The following is a 17,992-nucleotide window of genomic DNA, read 5'->3' on the forward strand; positions in this document are numbered from 1 at the left end:
AGGTCCCCTTGGAGCTGTCCAGAACAGGACCAAGGTCCAGGGACTCCCAATGTGACCCCTGTGTCTACCTGGGACCCTTGCCATGACCCTTCGGACCCCTCTATCCTTCCCTGGACCCCCTCCACGACCCCTGGGACCCTCACACTGATTCCCAGGACCCCCCTGGACCCCCTCTATGACCCCTGGGACCCCCCTGGACCCTCACCCTGTGGGTGCCCAGAACCAGAAAGGGCTGGGGGTGCACTGGGGGACACCCAGTGACAGGGGGGACCTGACAGAGAGGACCCTATTTGGGCTACAGAAGGACAGACGGACCCTTTGGAGCCTGTGGTAACTTAGGGATGACCATGGACCTAGAGTTCCATGGAATCCTGGGATGACTCGAGTTGGAAATGACCTTGAATCCCATTTTCCACTGGAAGGGGCTGTTGCAAGCCCCATCCAAGCTGGGATGTTCCAAGAAACATCCAGGGCTCCCTGCTCCCGGTGCAACGGATGGGAGGGAGGGTCCGGGTGCACCGGGAGGGATCGCACTGTGTCGGGATCACCCGGAATTCCCAGCTCCGGCTCGAAGGAACCGGGAAGTCCCCGCGTCTCCTGCCGCTTCCTCCCGCTGGAATCATTGAGCGCTTCCTGCCCAGCCCCTCGGTTCCTGCCCAGCCCCTCGTGTGCCACCTCTCCCTCCTTTCCCGGCTTCCTTTGGCCTCTTGGGCCAAGGAGGAGCGGCAGGGGAAGGCTGGCAGGACGGGCTTTTCCTGCTTTTCCTTTTTGCTGCAGCGGAATTTCGGGACGGGGTGCCTTGCTCCTGATTAAAGGTTTCCTCTGCTGAGTGACCTGAGATGGGGGCAAGGCACAGACTGAGCCGGGGGTTCTGTGGTCAGGGATGGGAAACTGAGGCTGTGGGAGGTGGGAATGGGGGAAACTGAGGCTGTAGGAAGTGGGAATGGGGAAACTGAGGCTGTGGGAAGTGGGAATGGAGGAAACTGAGGCCAAGGGGACTGTGGAGAGGAAAACGGAGGATGTGGAAGCTGTGGATGGATAGGGAAACTGAAGTTGTGGAAGCTGTGGATGGATAGGGAAACTGAGGCTGTGGAGCTCATCCCTGAGGAATTAGAAACTCCGCAGATCGAGGTTTTTTTGTTAAAAACGCCTCGTCAGAGCCCGCGGGTCGTTAATAATTCACGGGGAGCGTCTGGATCCCGCGGGGCCGGAGCGTGTCTGTCTGTCTGCACGCAGGGATGCGCCGGCTCCGCGGGATGCTCCAAATGGAGCTGGCAGCTCGGCTCGGGAAGCATGCTGATAGGATTTTAAAAGCTTGAATGACCTTAAATCCTGCGATGGCTGTCGCTCAGGATAAATTATTTATGGAGCATCCTCAGCTCCTCGGGAGCGGGCAGGAATGTCAGGCTGCGGAGGGAGGACGGCCAGGGTTGGAATTTGGGAGGGGGTAACGAGGAACTGCGGGTTTGGATGGGAAGAGAGGGAAGATAAAGGCGCGGGGGCGGGTGCTGGAGAGGTCCAGCCTTGGAAGTCGTTCCCAAACCGGTGCGGCCGCATTTCTGCACCGACATCAGAGGGTGGAAATTCCTCTTGATCTGCAGTTCAAAGCCTCCCTGAGGATGAGGCGCTGCAGCTCGGGCTTGCAAATGTGAAAGACAAATCCGCCCGGAGCCCAAATCCCCCTGAAAAGCGAGGAAATAGGCGGCTGAAGGTCACTGCTGCTGCCTGTCCTGCTCCAGCAGCAATCCCCCCGGGATGAGCGGGATGGGGCCTTTCAGCTCCCTCCACAGCAAACAGGGACTTGAAAAATGCCTGGAAAACGTGGCACGTCTCCCAGGCTGGGCCAAATCTGCCCAATCCTGCTGCTTTTAGGGGACAAGGGGCAGCTGAATGTCAAGTTCTTGGGGTTTAGGAATGTTTTGATCGCAGGGTTGGCAGGGAAGTGCTGATCCAAATCACTGCCGAGGCGTCTGTGGCCACGGTGGGCTCCAGCGTGTGGAACAGCAGCTTTCCACAGGGGGACCTCGATCTGCTGATGTCTCCCTCCTCCCAAGGGACAGCTTTTCACACCTTGTTTTCCTCCTGCTTTGGTCAGAGCTTTCCTGAGGTTTCGTTTGGATTGGAAAAGCAAAGGCACTGTGTAAACCTGCCCCTCCTGCCTCTGCCCAGCTTTTATCCACTGATGTCTCTGGATTCTGCTCTTCCCAGCCACTTTCCCTGCAAGCACAGGGAGCTGCCACACAGTTTATGGAGCCCTCAGAGGCTCTGATGTGTCTTGGTGGAAGAGTCCTGATAGGGAAGAACAAAGAAAGAGTGCAGAGAAGTCAGAGCGTTGTTCACAGGGATAACTTCTACCAGGCATGAAGGGGTGCTGGGAGGAAAACTCCCCCCTTTTTTCCTTTCCTGGAGGATTTAGCTGCTGTCTCCCTAATCTGTATCAGCTGGGTCTGTCTTCTTGCACATGAAAGATCCAGGCTGTATTTCAAAGGCACCGTTCCCAGCCGGAGCTCTCAGCTTTTCCCAGCCGTGTGTGCTGAGTTCGGGGCCTCTCGGTTTTGGTTTTTCAATGTGACCTTTGCTGTTAATCCCCAGCCCGAACGGGGCCGTGCACCGAAATGGAATGACCTGTTTCTTGGGAATTCAGCTCTAGTTTATCCTCAAGCTGCTTTAGCTTAAACTCTTCTCTCCTTTCCTCTCGCTCTTCTAGGTCAGAGCCTGGATCCGAGTGCAGGTTTTGCTTTAAGGGCACCTTAGAGGGGAGATAGTGACTCGTGATGTGTTTGTAGAAATATCCCCCTTGTCCTGCAGGTCCCTGTGGGTTGTCCCTGTGGATTGTCCCTGTGGATTGTCCCTGTGGGCTGTCTGGAGCCTGTCACAGGCTGTCAGCAGGTCACACTGAGAGACCCCAGCAGTGCTGGCCTGGCACGGGTGGCACTGGCTGGTTTGTGCCAGCTGACAAATCCCTGTTTGTCTGTCTGTGAGATGAGTTGCTGTCACAGGGGCCACCGAGGGAAGTGTCACCCTGCTGGCACAGCAGCAGAGCTGGGACACAACGCGTGACGTTCCCGTGGGTCGGAAGGCGCTGGCCCTGGCATCGCTCCTGTGCTGGCTCAGGGCTGTGACACACGAGCCCCAGTCAGGAGTCTCCTTACCTGGCGTGTTCCTCAGCTGGATCCCTGCTAATTCCCTCCAGCAGCTGATCCAGCACGGCAGGGCTCTGCCCGGAGCCACTCGTGCCACCCTGGCCCTGTGATCCCACCGCGGGTGGGAAGGAGCACAGGGAAAATGCTCCTGTTCCAACACGTCCCAGACGAGCACGTTCAGAGCCGTCTGTGATCCTGCTCCAGTGGGAAAGGCTGAGGCTGGATGGGTTTGCTGGGTGTTGTTCCTGACTGGAGTGTCCAGAGGGGTTGATGGATGTTGGATCTTGGGTGGGAGGCCTCGAACTCGGGCTGGGGAGAAGGAGCAGCACGTTGTGAGGAGCTGGATGCTCAGGGACTTGGAAAATGCCATAAGATAGAGGGAAGAATGTCTTCCTGATGAAGCTGTAGCTGAGGACTTCTCACAGGGCAGAAGAGCTGATTTTGATTAAAAAGCAGTTTGGGTATTTATTTATTTCCCTGAACCCCAGAGGCAGTGGTTTGCCCGAGGGCAGGGGAGCTGCTGCTGTTGCTCCCTGCTTCCCAGTTCTCACACCCTGGAAATGTCTGCCAGAGGATGGACCTGTGTCCTGTGGGATTAGGAAGTTGTAGTTTATCTAGCAGGAGATGAGTGGGAGAAGGGATCTGGTTGTTAATACCTGGTGCAAACCTGAGTCATAAAGGAACTTTCCCTGCGGTGGGGGCTGTTCCCACTGTGCCCTCTGTCACCTGCCCTGGAGGTCAGGGCTCAGAAATGGGAAGTTTCAGGTGTGAATCTGCCCTGTCCATTCCTCCTGTTGGTGGTGTGCTTCCCGTTAGTGGCTGTGGAATTGGTTTTCCTGTGGGAAGGACATCTGTGGCCCAGAGAGGGACATTTGTCCCCTGCCTCAGGGTCTGCCCTGAGCTGCTGGGACTCTCCATGTGGTGAGCAAGGCCTGCAGTCACCACATTCCTATTCCCTGAGCCGGTGCTATGGGAGGCCCTACCTGAGCACTGCTGTCAGTGGCACGAGGGCCTGTGACTTCCCAGTGATTCAGGCTCCCCTTCCTGTCCCCAGTCCCTCTGTGTTCTGTCTGCAGTGCCGACCGGAGCTGCCGGGCCCGCGGAGCCCCGCGAGCTGTTCCAGGTGAGCCGTGGTGCCAGACAGGTTTGTTCTGGCCTTCTGAGGAGCCGGGGCATTGCCAGATCTGTGCTGGGAAAGCTGGTTTCTGCTTGGACAGCTTTGAGGGGGTTTGGAGTTGTGGCGTGCAGAGAGCCTTCAGTGCTGGGGGGGTCATTGATATAGGAGACAAGAGGTCGGGAAATACAGGGATGGGAGGGAGCCACAGGACAGCCCTGTGCTGCTTCCTGCTGCTCTGGAGCTGGAGCCATCTGGCAGATTTGCCCTGGCCATGGCTGGAGAGGCCATGGGGCCACGTGCCAGTGCTGGGGGGCTGCTGTCACCCTCCCAGGTGAGCAGAGCCCCTGGCTGCAGCTGGAGGAGCTGATGGATGGTGCAGGATCCGCTTGGCCAGGTTTTATCTGCCAGGGGAGGTGGTTGTGTGAGACACGTCCTGGGTTCTGACTGCAGGGAGCCCTGGGGATTTGGGGTGGGGATGTGCTGGGGATTTGGGGTGGGGATGTGCTGGCTCCCACCTCTGGCACCTGCTGCTCCAAGGTGTTGGGACAGCCTGGGAGGGCAGCTCCATCTGCTGCTCTGCACAGTTCCCCGGGGCTGTGCTTCACCTCCAGCTTTCCCTGATTGTTTCCTCCCTTCCTGCAGGCATGAGTGCCCAGGCCTGCCCCCAGCACTGAGACCCGGAGCCGCCAGGATGCCGATCCCTCCTCCCCCGCCGCCGCCCCCCGGCCCCCCGCCGCCCCCCACCCTCAGCCAGGTAGGGGTCACCTGTCCCCATAGAGGCCACTTCCCTCTGGAGAGGGCTGACTGTGGCAGAGCTGGGGTGCTCTGGGAGGTGGGGATGCTGGGGGGGAATCCTGGGGAGGTGCTGAGCCGCTGCTCCTCCCCAGGCGAACACGGAGCCGCCGAAGCTGAGCCGAGAGGAGCAGCGGGGCCGCGGGGCCCTCCTGCAGGACATCTGTAAAGGGACCAAGCTCAGGAAAGTGACCCAAATCAATGACAGGAGCGCGCCCATCTTGGAAAGTGAGTCCCCAGGAGGCTCCCGGCCCCACGCTGGGTGCTGCCATACCCTGCAGGGCGCTTGCCCATCTGGTTCCCAGCAGCTCCTCATTGGAGGAGCGGATAATTCCAGGCTTAACCTCTTTGCCTCCCTCCTTTCAGAGCCCAAGGGCAGCGGCGGCGGCAGCTACGGCTCCGGCTCAGCTGCCATCCAGCCCAAGGGCGGCCTCTTCCAAGGCGGCGTCCCCAAGCTCAGACCTGTGGGAGCCAAGGACAGCTCAGGTAATGGCCACCGGCCCGTGGTCTGCGTGGGGGTCCCTGGGGAGGGCCCTGAGCAGGAAGGGGTTGAGGATCTTACTGTGTATCCCTGGGGATTTTAGCGGTTAAGAGGCAGGACCCCAAATCACATCCCAGCTATGCCCTCCCTGAGCCTCAGCCCCACACACAGACTTCTTGGAGGGTGCAGGAGTTTCGTGTATTGCTGAACTCTGTGTGTTCTCTGTGGTGGCCACAGAGCAGAGTGGTGAGAGAGGAGCCGTGTGTGGCTGTGCTCGGTGCCAGCTCCTTGTGTGTGCCAAAAAACCGTTCCTTGCCCTCCTTGGCCGTGGCTCTGTGCAGGGACAGGGCACTGCTCCCGTGCCATCCCCAACCCCTCACCGTGCTCTCCTTCCCCGCAGACAGCTCCACTAAACAAACACTACAAGTCCCTGGCTCCCGAGCAGCCGCTCCCAGGCCCCCCGTGCCGGCCAACAACAGCCGCCCTCAGGACGATGCCGACAGCAGCCGGGGCTCCCCGCCGGAACTGCCGCGCACGCAGAGACCCTCCCTGCCTGACCTGTCGCGGCCCGGCGCCGCCGGTGGCACCGGCATGAAGCACAGCTCCTCGGCCCCGCCGCCCCCGCCGCCGGGACGCCGCGCCGCCGCCCCCCCGGCCCCCCCTGCGGCGCACGCCAAGGCCTCGCCCTACAACCGGGAGAAGCCGCTGCCGCCCACCCCGGGACAGCGCCCGCCCGGCAGCCGGGACGGGCCCCCCGCCCCGCCGCCCATCAAACCCCCCCCTTCCCCCGTCAGCCTCCGCTCGGGCGCTCAGGGCCAGTCCCTCGCCCCCCCGCCGCCCCCATACCGGCAGCCCCCCGGTGTCCCCAACGGCCCCTCCAGCCCCAGCAGCGAGTCGGCCCCGGAGCTGCCGCAGAGACACAACTCCTTGCACAGGAAGGCACCGGGCCCCTTGCGGGGTCTGGCGCCGCCGCCGCCCGCTGCTGCCTCCCCGAACCTGCAGAGCAGCCGCCCCCCGCCGCCGGCCAGGGACCCCCCGAGCCGTGGAGCAGGTAAGGGCCACTCACCCCACGGTGCCTGGGGCAGCTGGGGTGATCAGGGTGGCAAGAGTTGGCTTCTGGGCACAGGGAGTGTTCTGCATGTGGTGATGGGCTGAGCTGGGGCACTGAGCAGTGCCATGTTTAACACATGTCCTTGCTCATGTCCCGTGACCATCCAGCTCCTTCCAAGCCTGGTGCTGGCGGTGGGTTGTGGCTGGGCAACTCCTGCCCATACTCTGCTGGGGTGGGAGATGAGAATGCGGGAGAGCATAGCTCCCCTGAGCTTCCTAAATGTCGCTGGGAGGGTGCACAGAGCAGAGCAGGGAGAAGCCCTTGGGAGTGTGTCCCCGTGGCTGGGACTGCTGTTGGCCGTGCCCCGGTGCCCCCCCGTGCACTCCTGGGCTCCCTGTCCAGACCGCAGCTCCTGCCTGGGCCCCTGCCAAGCCACTCCGTCCTTCTGGCCCTGCCAGAATCCCTCCTCAGAGCTACAGCTGGGGATCTGCGCTGTCAGCCCGAGTGTAATTAGGCTAATGAGGAGCACGAACTGCCACGGAGCCTCTTCGGGAGGCTGGGCAGGAGTGAGAGGTGGGTCAGAGGGGCTGTGGGTCCTGTCACTGCCTCGGTGACACTGCAGATGTGGCTTCCAGTGCTGGCAGGCAGCATCTTGGCTCCATGTGGAGCTGCTGCCCTTGGACTCTCTGGATTGTAGCTGCTCCTCTGGTGCAGAGGGACCTGTGCTCACTGTGGGGCTGGACGGTGAGCCGTGGGGCAGCAGGGCTGGCTGGTCCCTGCACCGCAGCTGGTGGAGGGATGAGGAATGCAGATGTCAGGAGCGAGCAGGAAATCTCCGGGCACGCGTAGGAGCATCCCCGGGCCGCGGTCTGGCGCGGCAGCTGGCCTGGAACGCTCCGGGGGATGTCCCTGGCTTTGCCCCGGGAATGCCGCGCTCGGCGCTGACCCCGCTGTCCCCGCAGCTCCGCCGCCCCCGCTGCCGATGCTGCGGAACGGGGGGCGCGACGCCCCCCCGCCCCCACCCCCCTACAGACTGCACGGCCCCGCCGAGCCCCCCAGCCGGGGGAAGCCCCCGCCGCCACCCACCCGCACCCCGGCCGGGCCCCCGCCGCCGCCGCCGCCCGTGCGCAACGGGCACCGCGACTCCATCTCCACCGTCAGAGCGTTCCTGGGTGAGTGAGTGGCGCCCCGCACGGATCCCCCTCAGGGCCGAGCCCGGTGGCTTTGGCCAGGCTCCCCCAGAGCCCCCCTCCCTCACCTGCCCCTTTTTGCCGTTTCTTCACAGATGACTTTGAATCCAAATACTCCTTTCATCCCGTTGAAGACTTCCCAGCCCCAGAGGAATATAAATACTTCCAGAGAATCTACCCCAGCAAAACAAACAGAGGTGAGGAGGAGGTGTGCCAAATTCCCTCTTGTGCCCTCATGGCTGGCACTGTCCTGTTCGTCCCTGCACGGGGTGGGTGATGCAGTGACCATGCCCTGGGCCCTGCTGGGGTTCTGGGGGTGCTGATCCCCATTCCCAGGGGTCCTGAGCCCCATTCCCAGGGGTCCTGATCACCATTCCCAGGGGTCCCAAGCTGTGCAAGTGGGTGGTGGGTGGTGCAGTGGCCATGCCCTGGACCCTGCTGGGGTTCTGGGGGTCCTGATCCCCATTCCCAGGGGTCCTGAGCCTCATTCGTAGGGGTCCTTAAAGGCAGCTCTCTGTGCTGTGGGGCAGGGCAGAAATTTGGGCTGTGAGGATGCCCTATCCTACCTCTCCTGGGCTGCCTGCAGAGCTCATTCCTGCCTTTACTGAGCACCTTTGGCACCAGAGGAGATCTCAAAGGACCCCACAGCCAGGGCAGGGCTGGGCAGGGGCTGGGCAGGATGCAGACCCTCAGGATAAACCCCAAGCACTGGCACTCGGACCCAGCAGAGCTCAAAGTGCCCTTGGTGCTGCACGTCAGCGCTGCGGATCCCGGCGGAGACTCCGGGGAGAATGGGATGCTCGTTTATTTTTAGAGCTATGAATGTTTAATGCGGGTTTGAAAAGCCCCGAGCTCGGTGCGGCTGCAGCGGCTGCTGCCAGGCGCAAATCCCAGGCTCCAGATCTCCGCGGGGAGGTCGGGGGGGGGGGGGCCGGCAGCTGGCGCGGGGGTGTGGAGGAGGAGGAGGAGGGAGGGAGGAAGAGCGGCTCTGCACAGCTCCAACAGGCTTCCTTGTCTTGCAGCCACTCGTGGGGCTCCCCCTCTGCCCCCCATCCCCAGGTGAAAGCGGGCTGTGCGGGTGGATTGTTCCAGAGCAGAGACGTGGAGCTCCTTCCCCTTCCTCAGCCGGCCCCCCCCCAGCTCTCCCAGCGCCCCGGATCCTGCATGACACACTCCCAGCCTCTCTGGTTCTCCCAGGACACCAGATGCCCCCAGCGCAGCGTGCTCCGCCAGCCTCACCTCATCTATGCACCCCCCAGGAGCCGGCGACCTTGTGGCAAGCCTGGATGGGGCCATCCCTCATTGCTCCTCATGGATCTGCCTGGGAGCCGGGCACAGGACTTGAGGCCGAGCTGTGTGCTGGCTGTTGGGACCAGGGGGGTCATGGAGGGGTGGCTGGGGTCAGGCAGGGGATGGACACGCTGTGACACCCCCCAGAGTGAGGGGGAGCAGGACAGGCCGGCAGAGCCTCGTGATCCTGGTGTGGAACCTTGTTATCCCGGCACAGCCCATTGCTTTTTTGCACAGGAGCCAGTGGAGGCAGGGGGGAACATGAGTGGGACCATGCAGGGACACCCCAAGAGCTGGTGGGGACCCCCTTTCTCTGACCCCACAGGGGGGCACACCCCCATGTGCCCCCCTCAAAACCACTGCTCCCCTGGCTCTCACTGCTGACTCCCCCCAAACTTGAGCATTTTAACGAGGAAACACTAATTACATGGGGAGGGGGCCGTCGGTGCTGGGTCTGGCACACCAGGGGGCACGTGGGGGGGCCCTGGGGGCCGGGGATGTTTTGCCTTACACTCCCTGTCCCACGGGGGGGTCACACTAACGTAGTTACTGATCTCTTTGTACCATAGCAGGAAGGGCATGGGGTGCAGGGGGGGCCACCCCTGCAGGCGGGTTTGGGCTCATCCAGGGGATTTTTATTTTTTTTTTTCTATGATGATGGACCTTCCCCTGTTGAGGCTGGAGCGAGGTGGGTGAGGGGTGAGTGGGGGGTTTCTCTGGTGAATGAGCCCCCCCCCCCAGTGCTGCCCTTTGGGTTAAATAAAGGTTCAATACGGTTCTGCCCCTCCTGGAGCGAGGGGCCCTTTTAAAAGGGAACAGGAATTTGAAGGAGCTGGAAATTACATTTAAATAAAAGTAATAAAGTGATTAATGATGTCAAGGACGCTGTCTAAAGGGGACGTTCCCAGGAACCCCTTTTCTTTTTTGGAGGTGATGCCACAAGGGCTGGGAGCAGGGCACTTTGGCAGACAGGGTGGAGGGTACTGGGAGCACAGCAGGAAGGCAGGATGGGGGTTTCTGGTGGCACTGGGACCACTGGGAAGGAGGATTGTGGGTACTGGGAGCAGGGGGAGGGGGGATTGGCGCGTGTGGGCACTGGGAGCAATGGGAGAAGCGCTGTGGGGAATACTGGGAGGAAGGGTGGGGAGTACTGGGAGCGTGGAGAGACAAGACTGGGCGGCAGTAGAAAAGCAATGTAGGAGGAACTGGTGGCACTGGGAGTACGGGGAAGGCTGAGTCGGGGGGTGCGGGCCGTGGGAGCACTGGGGGAACTGGGAGCGCGGGGTGCCCGCAGGCGGACTACAGCTCCCAGCATGCCCCGCGCGCCGCGCTCGGCTCCTTCCGCCCTACCTCGGCTGCGCTCCCTGATTGGCCGCTCTGTTGCGGCCCTTCCTCCGGCCGCGGCGATTGGCGGCGGCGGCAGCGGCGCAGCCAATGGGGTGAAGGGGGCGGGGTCAGCTCGGCCTGGTGGCGGGAAGTGCGGAGCCGGGGCTGATTTGGCGCGAGAAGGTCGGGGCGGCAGCGGCGCGGGCCTTGGGGGGACATGGAGGGGGCTTGGGGGGACCCAAGGGGGTTTGGGGGGACATGGGAGCCATAAATGGGGGGCAGCGCGGTGGGGACCGGGACTCGAGGGGCAGGGGGTGGCCGGGACCCGCGGGGCTGGCGATCTTTCTCACCTGGCCGCTGTTTTCTCCTCCAGCCGTAGCCCCGCCATGGCCAGCAGCAGCCCGCAGAGCCAGCCCACCATCAGCTTCCCCCGCACGAGGAGCGCCCGACGCCTCGCTGCCCCCTCGGCCAAGAGCGACCCCGACGCTCCTGCTCTGCGCCCCTCGCCGCGTTCCAAGGCCTCGGGCTGCTCCGGCCAGGCCAGCCCGGACACACGCTCAGGCCGGGCCACAGCGCAGTCCCTGAGCCCCAAAACGCAGCCCCTGAGCCCCCGCAAACGCCTGGGTGAGTCCCTCCACCGGCATCCCCAGAAATGGCGGGGCGTGCATCCCCCTTCTCATCCCGGGGCGCTGGGACAGACGGACGGACCCAGCCTCATCCAGCTCTGGCCCAGCTGTGTTTGCAGCTTCACCCCCATTTCGGGAGGAAGAGCTGCTCCCCCGGGGTTTTGGGGGGGCTAAAGGATAAACTCCCCCAGGGAGAGCGGCCCTGTGTCACCACCAGCCTGTTGTCCCCACAGGTGATGACAACCTGTGCAATGTCCCCCATGCCTTATCTTGCTCCCCGGCCAAACGCAGCAAGGAGAACCAGGGCCGCCGCCTGCTCTTTGGGGACCCCTCGGCCTCCCCCGAGCAGCCCAAGGGCTCGGGGCCATCCCCACGGAGAGGGGGGCCAGAGACGCCCCGGAGCTCGGGGCAGCACCCACGGACCCGGCTCTTCAGGCAGGAAGGTGGGAATGGGGTGAGGGGTGTGGGCGGGGCTGGGTGTGGGGTTATGGATGAGGTGGGGATGCAGGAAAGTGGATATGGGGTTGTGGGTGTGGGCAGGGCTGGGTGTGCGGTTATGGATGGGATGGGGGTGCAGGAAGATGGCTATGGGGTTATGGATGGGATGGGGATGCCGGGCTGGCTATGGGGTTATGGATGGGATTGTGAGTGTGGGCAGGGCTGGGTATGGGGTGATGGATAGGATGGGGATGCAGTAATGTGGGTACAGGGTTATGGATGGGATTGTGAGCATGAGCATGGCTGGGTATGGGATTATGGATGGGATAGGGATGCAGGGATGGGATAGGGATTGGTAATATGGATTGGGATGGTGATAGGGGCCAAGTTGAGGGTGTGGAGCAAAGGATGGGGTTGGGAATACGAGGATAGGCATGGATATATGGAGCTAGGGATAGATATGAAGGCAGGGATGAGGATGGGGATGCTGACCAGCTGGGATGGGCTCCCAGCAGTGCCACCTCCCCCCCTGATCCCCCTGCTCCCCGTGCAGGTAGCTGCTACCAGCAGGCCAAGCAGGTGCTGCACGCGGCCGTGCCTGAGCGGCTGCAGGGCAGGGAGAAGGAGACGGGGCAGCTGCGGCAGTTCCTGCTGGAACACGTCCTGGGGCGCCGGCCCGGCAGCCTCTACGTGTCCGGAGCCCCTGGCACTGGCAAAACTGCCTGTCTGAGCCGTGTCCTGCTCGACTGCAAGGTGTGTGCCATGCCAGGCTGTGGGGCAGCTCTGGGGCAGTGGGATGGGGCTGGTGTAATGTTCCCATTCCTGGCAGGACAAGCTGGCTGGCAGCAGGACTGTGGTGCTGAACTGCATGGCGCTGGGCAGCCCCCAGAGCATCTTCCCTGCCCTGGCACAGCAGCTGGGGCTGCCCGTGGCCACGGGACGGGAGCGGATCAGGAGCCTGGAGAAGCATCTGACGGCCCAGGGGCCCATGGTGTGAGTTCCCTGTCTCTGCTGGGTGGGGTGGGATTCCCCTGGGTGCAGCAGCTCTGCCCTCCCTGCTTGGGGTGCTGTGAGGGGACAGAGCAGGCGTTGATCTGGGCTCTCCCACAGCCTCCTGGTGCTGGATGAGCTGGACCAGCTGGAGAGCAAAGGCCAGGACGTGCTCTACACCCTCTTTGAGTGGCCCCAGCTGCCCAGCTCCAGGCTCGTCCTCGTGGGTGAGTGTGCAGGATATGTGGGAGGGTGCACTGCTCTCCTGGGCACCCTCTCTCTTTAGGAGGGGTTGATGGAGACTTCCCTCCTGCTCCCTCCTTGGAGAACAGCCCTCATCCTCCTCTTCCTCTCGCTCTGCAGGGTTGGCCAATGCCCTGGACCTGACAGACAGGAGCCTGGCCAGGCTGGGAGCCCACCTGTCTGCCAAACCCCGGCTGCTGCACTTCCCCCCCTACACCAAGGAGCAGCTCACCCTCATCCTGCAGGAGAGGCTGGGACAGGTGGGGACACGGGGAGGACAGAGTGGGGGGGGGCATGAGGTGCTCTGCCCACATGGGTGGCAGCACTGACGGCCCTGGTGCCCCACAGGTGGCAGGTGACCCCGTCCTGGACTCTGCTGCGCTCCAGTTCTGTGCCCGCAAGGTCTCTGCAGTCTCCGGTGATGCTCGCAAGGCCCTGGATGTCTGTAGGTCAGTGTGTGTGCCCCAAAACCCAGCCAGACTGGTCCCTGGGAGTCTCCATGGTGCCCATGCCAGGGGTGCCCATGCCTGGCACTCAGGGCTGTCCCTCCCCAGGCGCGCTGTGGAGGTTGTGGAGCTGGAGGTGCGAGGCCAGACCCTGCTCAAGCCACTGCCCAAGGGTGAGTCAGAGCCAAAACCCTGCTGGGGCTCCTCAATGAGAGTCTGGCCTCCCTTTGTGAACCTCTCTCTCCCTGTTCTCACCTGCCTGGGATCCTCTGTGTGTCCCACAGGTGACTCCCCGGTGTCCCCTGTCCCCAAGCGCGTGGGGCTCCTGCACATCTCCCGCGTGCTCTCGGAGGTGTTTGGGGACCGCCTGGCAGGGGGGTCCCGGGGGGCCCAGGACACCTTTCCCCTGCAGCAGAAGGTGCTGCTCTGCTCCCTGCTCCTGCTTGCCCGGCGCTCCCACGCCCGGGAGGTGACCCTGGGGAAGGTGAGTGGCATTGGGACCCTCTCAGGGCAGTGGAGGGGTGTCCCTCGGGGGTTTTGCTGTGGTGTAACCCCCTCTCCCTGCCCTCCCCAGCTCCACGACACCTACAGCCAGGTGTGCCGGCGGCAGCAGCTCCCGGCCGTGGACCAGGCCGAGTGTCTGTCCCTTGTCACCCTCCTGGAGTCCCGCGGGGTCCTCGAGCTCAAGAGAGCCAAGGAGTCTCGGCTGGCCAAGGTACCGTGGGGTGCTGGGGCAGGGACAGCGCTGGGATGTGATCCTGTGGTGGGGCAGGGCAGGATCTCAGTGCTGAGCACCCCTGATCTCCCTCCCAGGTCTGGTGACAGCACTGGGACACAATCCAGTGGTGGGGCAGGGCAGGATCTCAGTTCTAAGCACCCCTGATCTCCCTCCCAGGGGTAGGGACCGTGCTGGGACACAATCCAGTGGTGGGAGTGGGACAGGATCTCAGTGCTGAGCACCCCTGTTCTCCCTCTCAGGGTTTGGTGGCAGTGCTGGGACACGATCCAGTGGTGGGGCAGGGCAGGATCTCAGTGCTGAGCACCCCTGTTCCCCCTCCCACAGTCTGGTGGCAGTGCTGGGTCATGATCCAGTGCTAGTAGTGGGCCAGAATCTCGGTGCTGAGCACCCCTGTTCTCCCTCCCAGGATCTGGTGACAGCACTGGGACACAATGCAGTGGTGGGGCAGGGCAGGATCTCAGTGCTGAGCACTCCTATTCTCCCTCCCAGGTTTCCCTGATGCTGGAGGAGGCAGCTCTGGAGCACAGGCTGCAGGACACGGCGCTGGTGGGCAGCATCCTCACCCAGGGGCTGCATTGACCCCCCCAGCAACCCCCTCCCCGTGGCCCCAAGGGGGATTTTGCTGCTGTGGCAAGAGCCAACAAGTGGCTCCCAAGGTTTTGGACATTTGTCAAGTTCTGCCCTGGGGGCTGTCAGTCTGGGGTCTTTTTATTAATATTTTAATGTAATAATAATATTATTAATGTTTTATTGTAATTGCTGCGTGATGGGAGCTTAGGTGGGAGGCTGGGACATCCCCCAGCCCCTCTGTGTCCCCCTCAGCCTTTTTGTAGGGTGAGTGGGGTGCTCCTGGTCGCCTTTGCCACCCTGGAGGTCTGGTGTTGTTCCTGCCATGAATCCTGGACCATATTTGCTCCCAACTCTTTCAGAGCCTTCTGGGACTCTCTGGAACCTTCTTGACCACCCTGGCTGCAGGGAGAATCCTCCCAGTGCCATCCCTGCTCTGGGTCCCAGTGCTGGCAGTGGCACAGGAGGGGCAGGGACCCCTTTGGTGGGGCGGGGAGAGGACAGGGGGGGATCCTTTTATCTTCTGCCATGAAATAAAGTCATTTTTGTTCAGCTTTGTCTCCTGTCCCCCGTGTTTCACCCCTGTCCCCCCAACCCCTGCCTGCCCCCCAGCTGTGAGGACCCAGCCCTGTCCTCCCCATCCCCTCTCCTGGGCTGCAGCCCCAGCCTCAGCTGCTGGCCCCAGCTCCTCCGTTCCTGTTAAATAATGGACGCTTTGACCTAATTTTGCAGCTTCCTCATCGCGGGGGGGGTGGGGGGTGTTGGGGGCTCCAAATGGGGGTGGGGGGAGCGGGAGGGGATGAGGCTCTGCCCGTGCCCCACGTCCCTCCATCCCAGCCCACCTCTGCCACCCCACCCTGTCCCCCGGCACCCCCAGGTGCCCCTCAGCAGCTCCTGCCCAGGGATGGGGTGCTGGTTGTGGGGGTGGATGTGGTACTGGAGCCCCCAGCGTGCCTCAGTTTCCCTGTGGGCCCTGCCACGTCCCAGCTCTGCCCCTGTGGCATCCCTGCAGCTCACAGGACACGGGGACGTTTCCACCGGCTCCCCAGGACAAGGACACAAAGGGGAGCCCGCTGAGACCCCCTGGGTGCCGCCACAAACGGGGTGCAGCGCCAGGGGACACCTTGGGGACACCTTGGGGACACCTTGGGGACACGTGTCTGCTGGCCGTGGGGAAACCGAGGCAGGGGGAGCACGGGGGAGCCCCGCGGGCCCCGAGCAGGCTCAGCCCGGGCTGCCGGCGCTATTTATAGCCGGCCCCGCCATGTGTCGGACGTGTGCGGCGGCACGGGCGGGCTCCGGGGTCAGCCCGGGCTGTGCCCGCTCCGGGCTCTGTGTCCCGGTGCCCTCAGCACGTCCCTGCCTGTCCCTGTCCCTGTCCCTGCCTGTCCCCGCGCCGTGAGCCAGCCGCTGTCACCGGCTCTGGGACTGAGCGGGTACCGGCACCGTCCTGCCCGTGGGGGTCCCCAGCTCGCCACGTCCTGCCCCAGGGACACGGTGACACGGCTCGCGGTGGCAGTGCCAGGAAGGAAGCGCCTGGCAGCGTGCGGTGACGCGGGGGTGATGCTGGCAGGCATCCTTGTCCCCTTTGTCCCCTCGGTTCCTCCCTCTGTCCCCCGGCTCCTCCATCTCTCCGTGTCCCCTTGTTCCTCCCTCTGTCCCCCCTGTTCCTCCCTCTGTCCCCTCGGTTCTTCCATCCCTCCGTGTCCCCCCTTTTCCTCCCTCTGTCCTCCGGTTCCTCCATCCCTCCGTGTCCCCCCGGTTCCTCCCTCTGTTCCCCGGTCCCTCCATCCCCCCGTGTCCCCCCGTGGTGATGGTGGCACAGGGACACCCCCACATCTGAGCCACACCGGTGGCACCTCGGGGTGTTGCCAATCCTGGCAGTGTCCCTGGGGTGTCCTGGCCGTGCGCGTGGCCATGGGGACAGCGGGACAGCGTTGGGGACAGCCCCCCAGGCCGTGGCAGTGCCAGCCCCAGCCCCGCTGTGCCGCAGTGGATGAAAAATCGATGGCGCAGCTGGAAGCGGGAGCGTGGGTGCCGCCGCCGTTCGTCACCGCGGTGGCAGCAGCGTGGCGAGGGGACACCCGCGACACCGGCAGCGACGTGCGGAGCCCGGGGCACCGCCAGGCTCCTCCGGCAGCCGTGCCGCCGGTCCCCGCACGCACACACGTGCCGTGCCCACGGGGCCGGGCCGGGCCGGGCCGTGCCCGAGCGCTCGGCGCGGCGGGGGCTCGGTGTCCCCTCGCCGGTGTCCCCGGTGCCCCGCTGTCCTCCCTTGCACTCTCCTTACATAAGCGGCCACGTGGCGGGCACGGCCGCCTCCCGCCGCGCCGTCACCGCCGGCACCCAGATTCCATCTGACAGCCCCGTTCCGCCCGGCTGCTCCCGCCTGGCACCGGGGCCGCGGCTGCGGGCCGGGACCCCGCGCGACCCCGCGCCGGCCGAGGCCCCGGTGCCACGGGGGACGCGGGGACACGGGGCCGGGGGCACCGCCTGCCCGCCCTCGGTGCGGCGACGCCGCGGGATGCGGCCGGGGATGGGCTCGGTGCGGCGGGGCCGGGCCGGGCTCGGGGGGGTCCCCGGTGTCCCGGTGGGAGCGCAGGGGGGTCGGGCTGGCCGGCGTGCACATCTGGGAGTGATTTGGCACATTCCACTGGGCTGAGCACATGCCGGCGCCTGGGCCTCGTGTGCGGGGAGGGGGCCGGAGGCTGGGCCGGACTGGGTGTCCAACCTCGTTGTGCTGAGCGCACGGGGGAAACTGAGGCACGGGAATGTGCTGAGTAGCCTGGTGGGCATCACCCTGCTGTGTGGGCACCGTGGGATCCTGACAGGCTCCCAAGGGTCCTGGGTAGCAGGGGGTCAGTGTGAGCCCCCTGGGGCTGCCTACACTCCTCACATGTGTGTCTTCCCAGGGGAGCTCCTGCCCCACTGCTCTCCCAGCCCTCGTGCCGCAGGATCTGGGCTGTGCTGGTGGGTGCAGCCCTTTCTGGGCCCCCCGAATGTGGCTGGGCAGCCTGGTCCATATCCATGTCTCCATCGCCATCCCCTTCCTAGGATCAGCATCTCTCCGGGGACAAAGAACAGGGAATTCCTCTGGCTACAGGCGCTGTGTATCCCCAGGGTGCCACAGGTGCCCGCACCCCTTCCCCTCTGAGTCTGGGGGGCAGCTCAGTGACTCCCCATCCCTCTCCTCTCTTCCTCCCAGTGTGTTCCCATTTCTCCCCTACATCCCTGGAGAACCCACCCCCTGTTTTCCCTCATGTGGGTGCCGCAATCCTCCACCCGGGGTGGATACCCAGAGTCCGGGAAGAGGGAAGCGGGTTGAGGGGGGGGATTGAAGCACCTCCTCCTATGAGTGTGTGGGGGGGAAAGGGTAAGGAGGGGGGAGTATGGAAATTGCGGTTCGCGGCCCCTTTAAGAGCCCCCCCCTCCGGCGCGGCGCGCGCACCCACTTTCTCCCCTTCCGCTTTCTGGAGACTTCAAAGAGTTACAAAGCCCGGCTGGCCCCGCCTCCGCCCCGCCCCCTCCCGCACCTCATTGGTCGGCTGGGCGG

At 63.9% G+C, this 17,992-nt stretch overlaps 2 protein-coding genes across 3 annotated transcripts; both read left to right on the plus strand.

Annotated features, from left to right (window-relative positions):
* Positions 1 to 522: 522 nt before the first annotated feature.
* Positions 523 to 9,652, plus strand: WIPF2 (WAS/WASL interacting protein family member 2). Of its 2 annotated transcripts, XM_054281670.1 has the most exons (9): positions 523 to 815; positions 4,198 to 4,266; positions 4,903 to 5,014; positions 5,148 to 5,280; positions 5,419 to 5,538; positions 5,934 to 6,584; positions 7,547 to 7,756; positions 7,870 to 7,971; positions 8,797 to 9,652. In XM_054281670.1, exons 3-9 carry the CDS (start codon positions 4,952 to 4,954, stop codon positions 8,835 to 8,837), a joined length of 1,320 nt encoding a protein of 439 aa, XP_054137645.1. In that variant the 5' UTR covers positions 523 to 815; positions 4,198 to 4,266; positions 4,903 to 4,951; the 3' UTR covers positions 8,838 to 9,652. The 2 variants fall into 2 exon arrangements, with proteins under 2 accessions (XP_054137645.1, XP_054137644.1); XM_054281669.1 differs by lacking the exon at positions 523 to 815 and having other exon boundaries at positions 985 to 4,266.
* Positions 9,653 to 10,377: 725 nt separating this feature from the next.
* CDC6 (cell division cycle 6) lies at positions 10,378 to 14,568 on the plus strand. Its single transcript, XM_054281662.1, has 12 exons — positions 10,378 to 10,572; positions 10,768 to 11,014; positions 11,250 to 11,459; positions 12,008 to 12,207; positions 12,284 to 12,447; positions 12,565 to 12,671; positions 12,808 to 12,947; positions 13,036 to 13,136; positions 13,242 to 13,306; positions 13,418 to 13,617; positions 13,708 to 13,848; positions 14,362 to 14,568. Exons 1-12 carry the CDS (start codon positions 10,378 to 10,380, stop codon positions 14,449 to 14,451), a joined length of 1,860 nt encoding a protein of 619 aa, XP_054137637.1. The 3' UTR covers positions 14,452 to 14,568.
* The last annotated feature ends 3,424 nt before the right edge of the window (positions 14,569 to 17,992 follow it).

The sequence above is a fragment of the Melozone crissalis genome, unplaced genomic scaffold (genome assembly GCF_028551555.1).
Source record: "Melozone crissalis strain CALT ecotype California unplaced genomic scaffold, PUWL_Pcris_2 ptg000032l_1, whole genome shotgun sequence".
Classification (NCBI taxonomy): domain Eukaryota; kingdom Metazoa; phylum Chordata; class Aves; order Passeriformes; family Passerellidae; genus Melozone; species Melozone crissalis.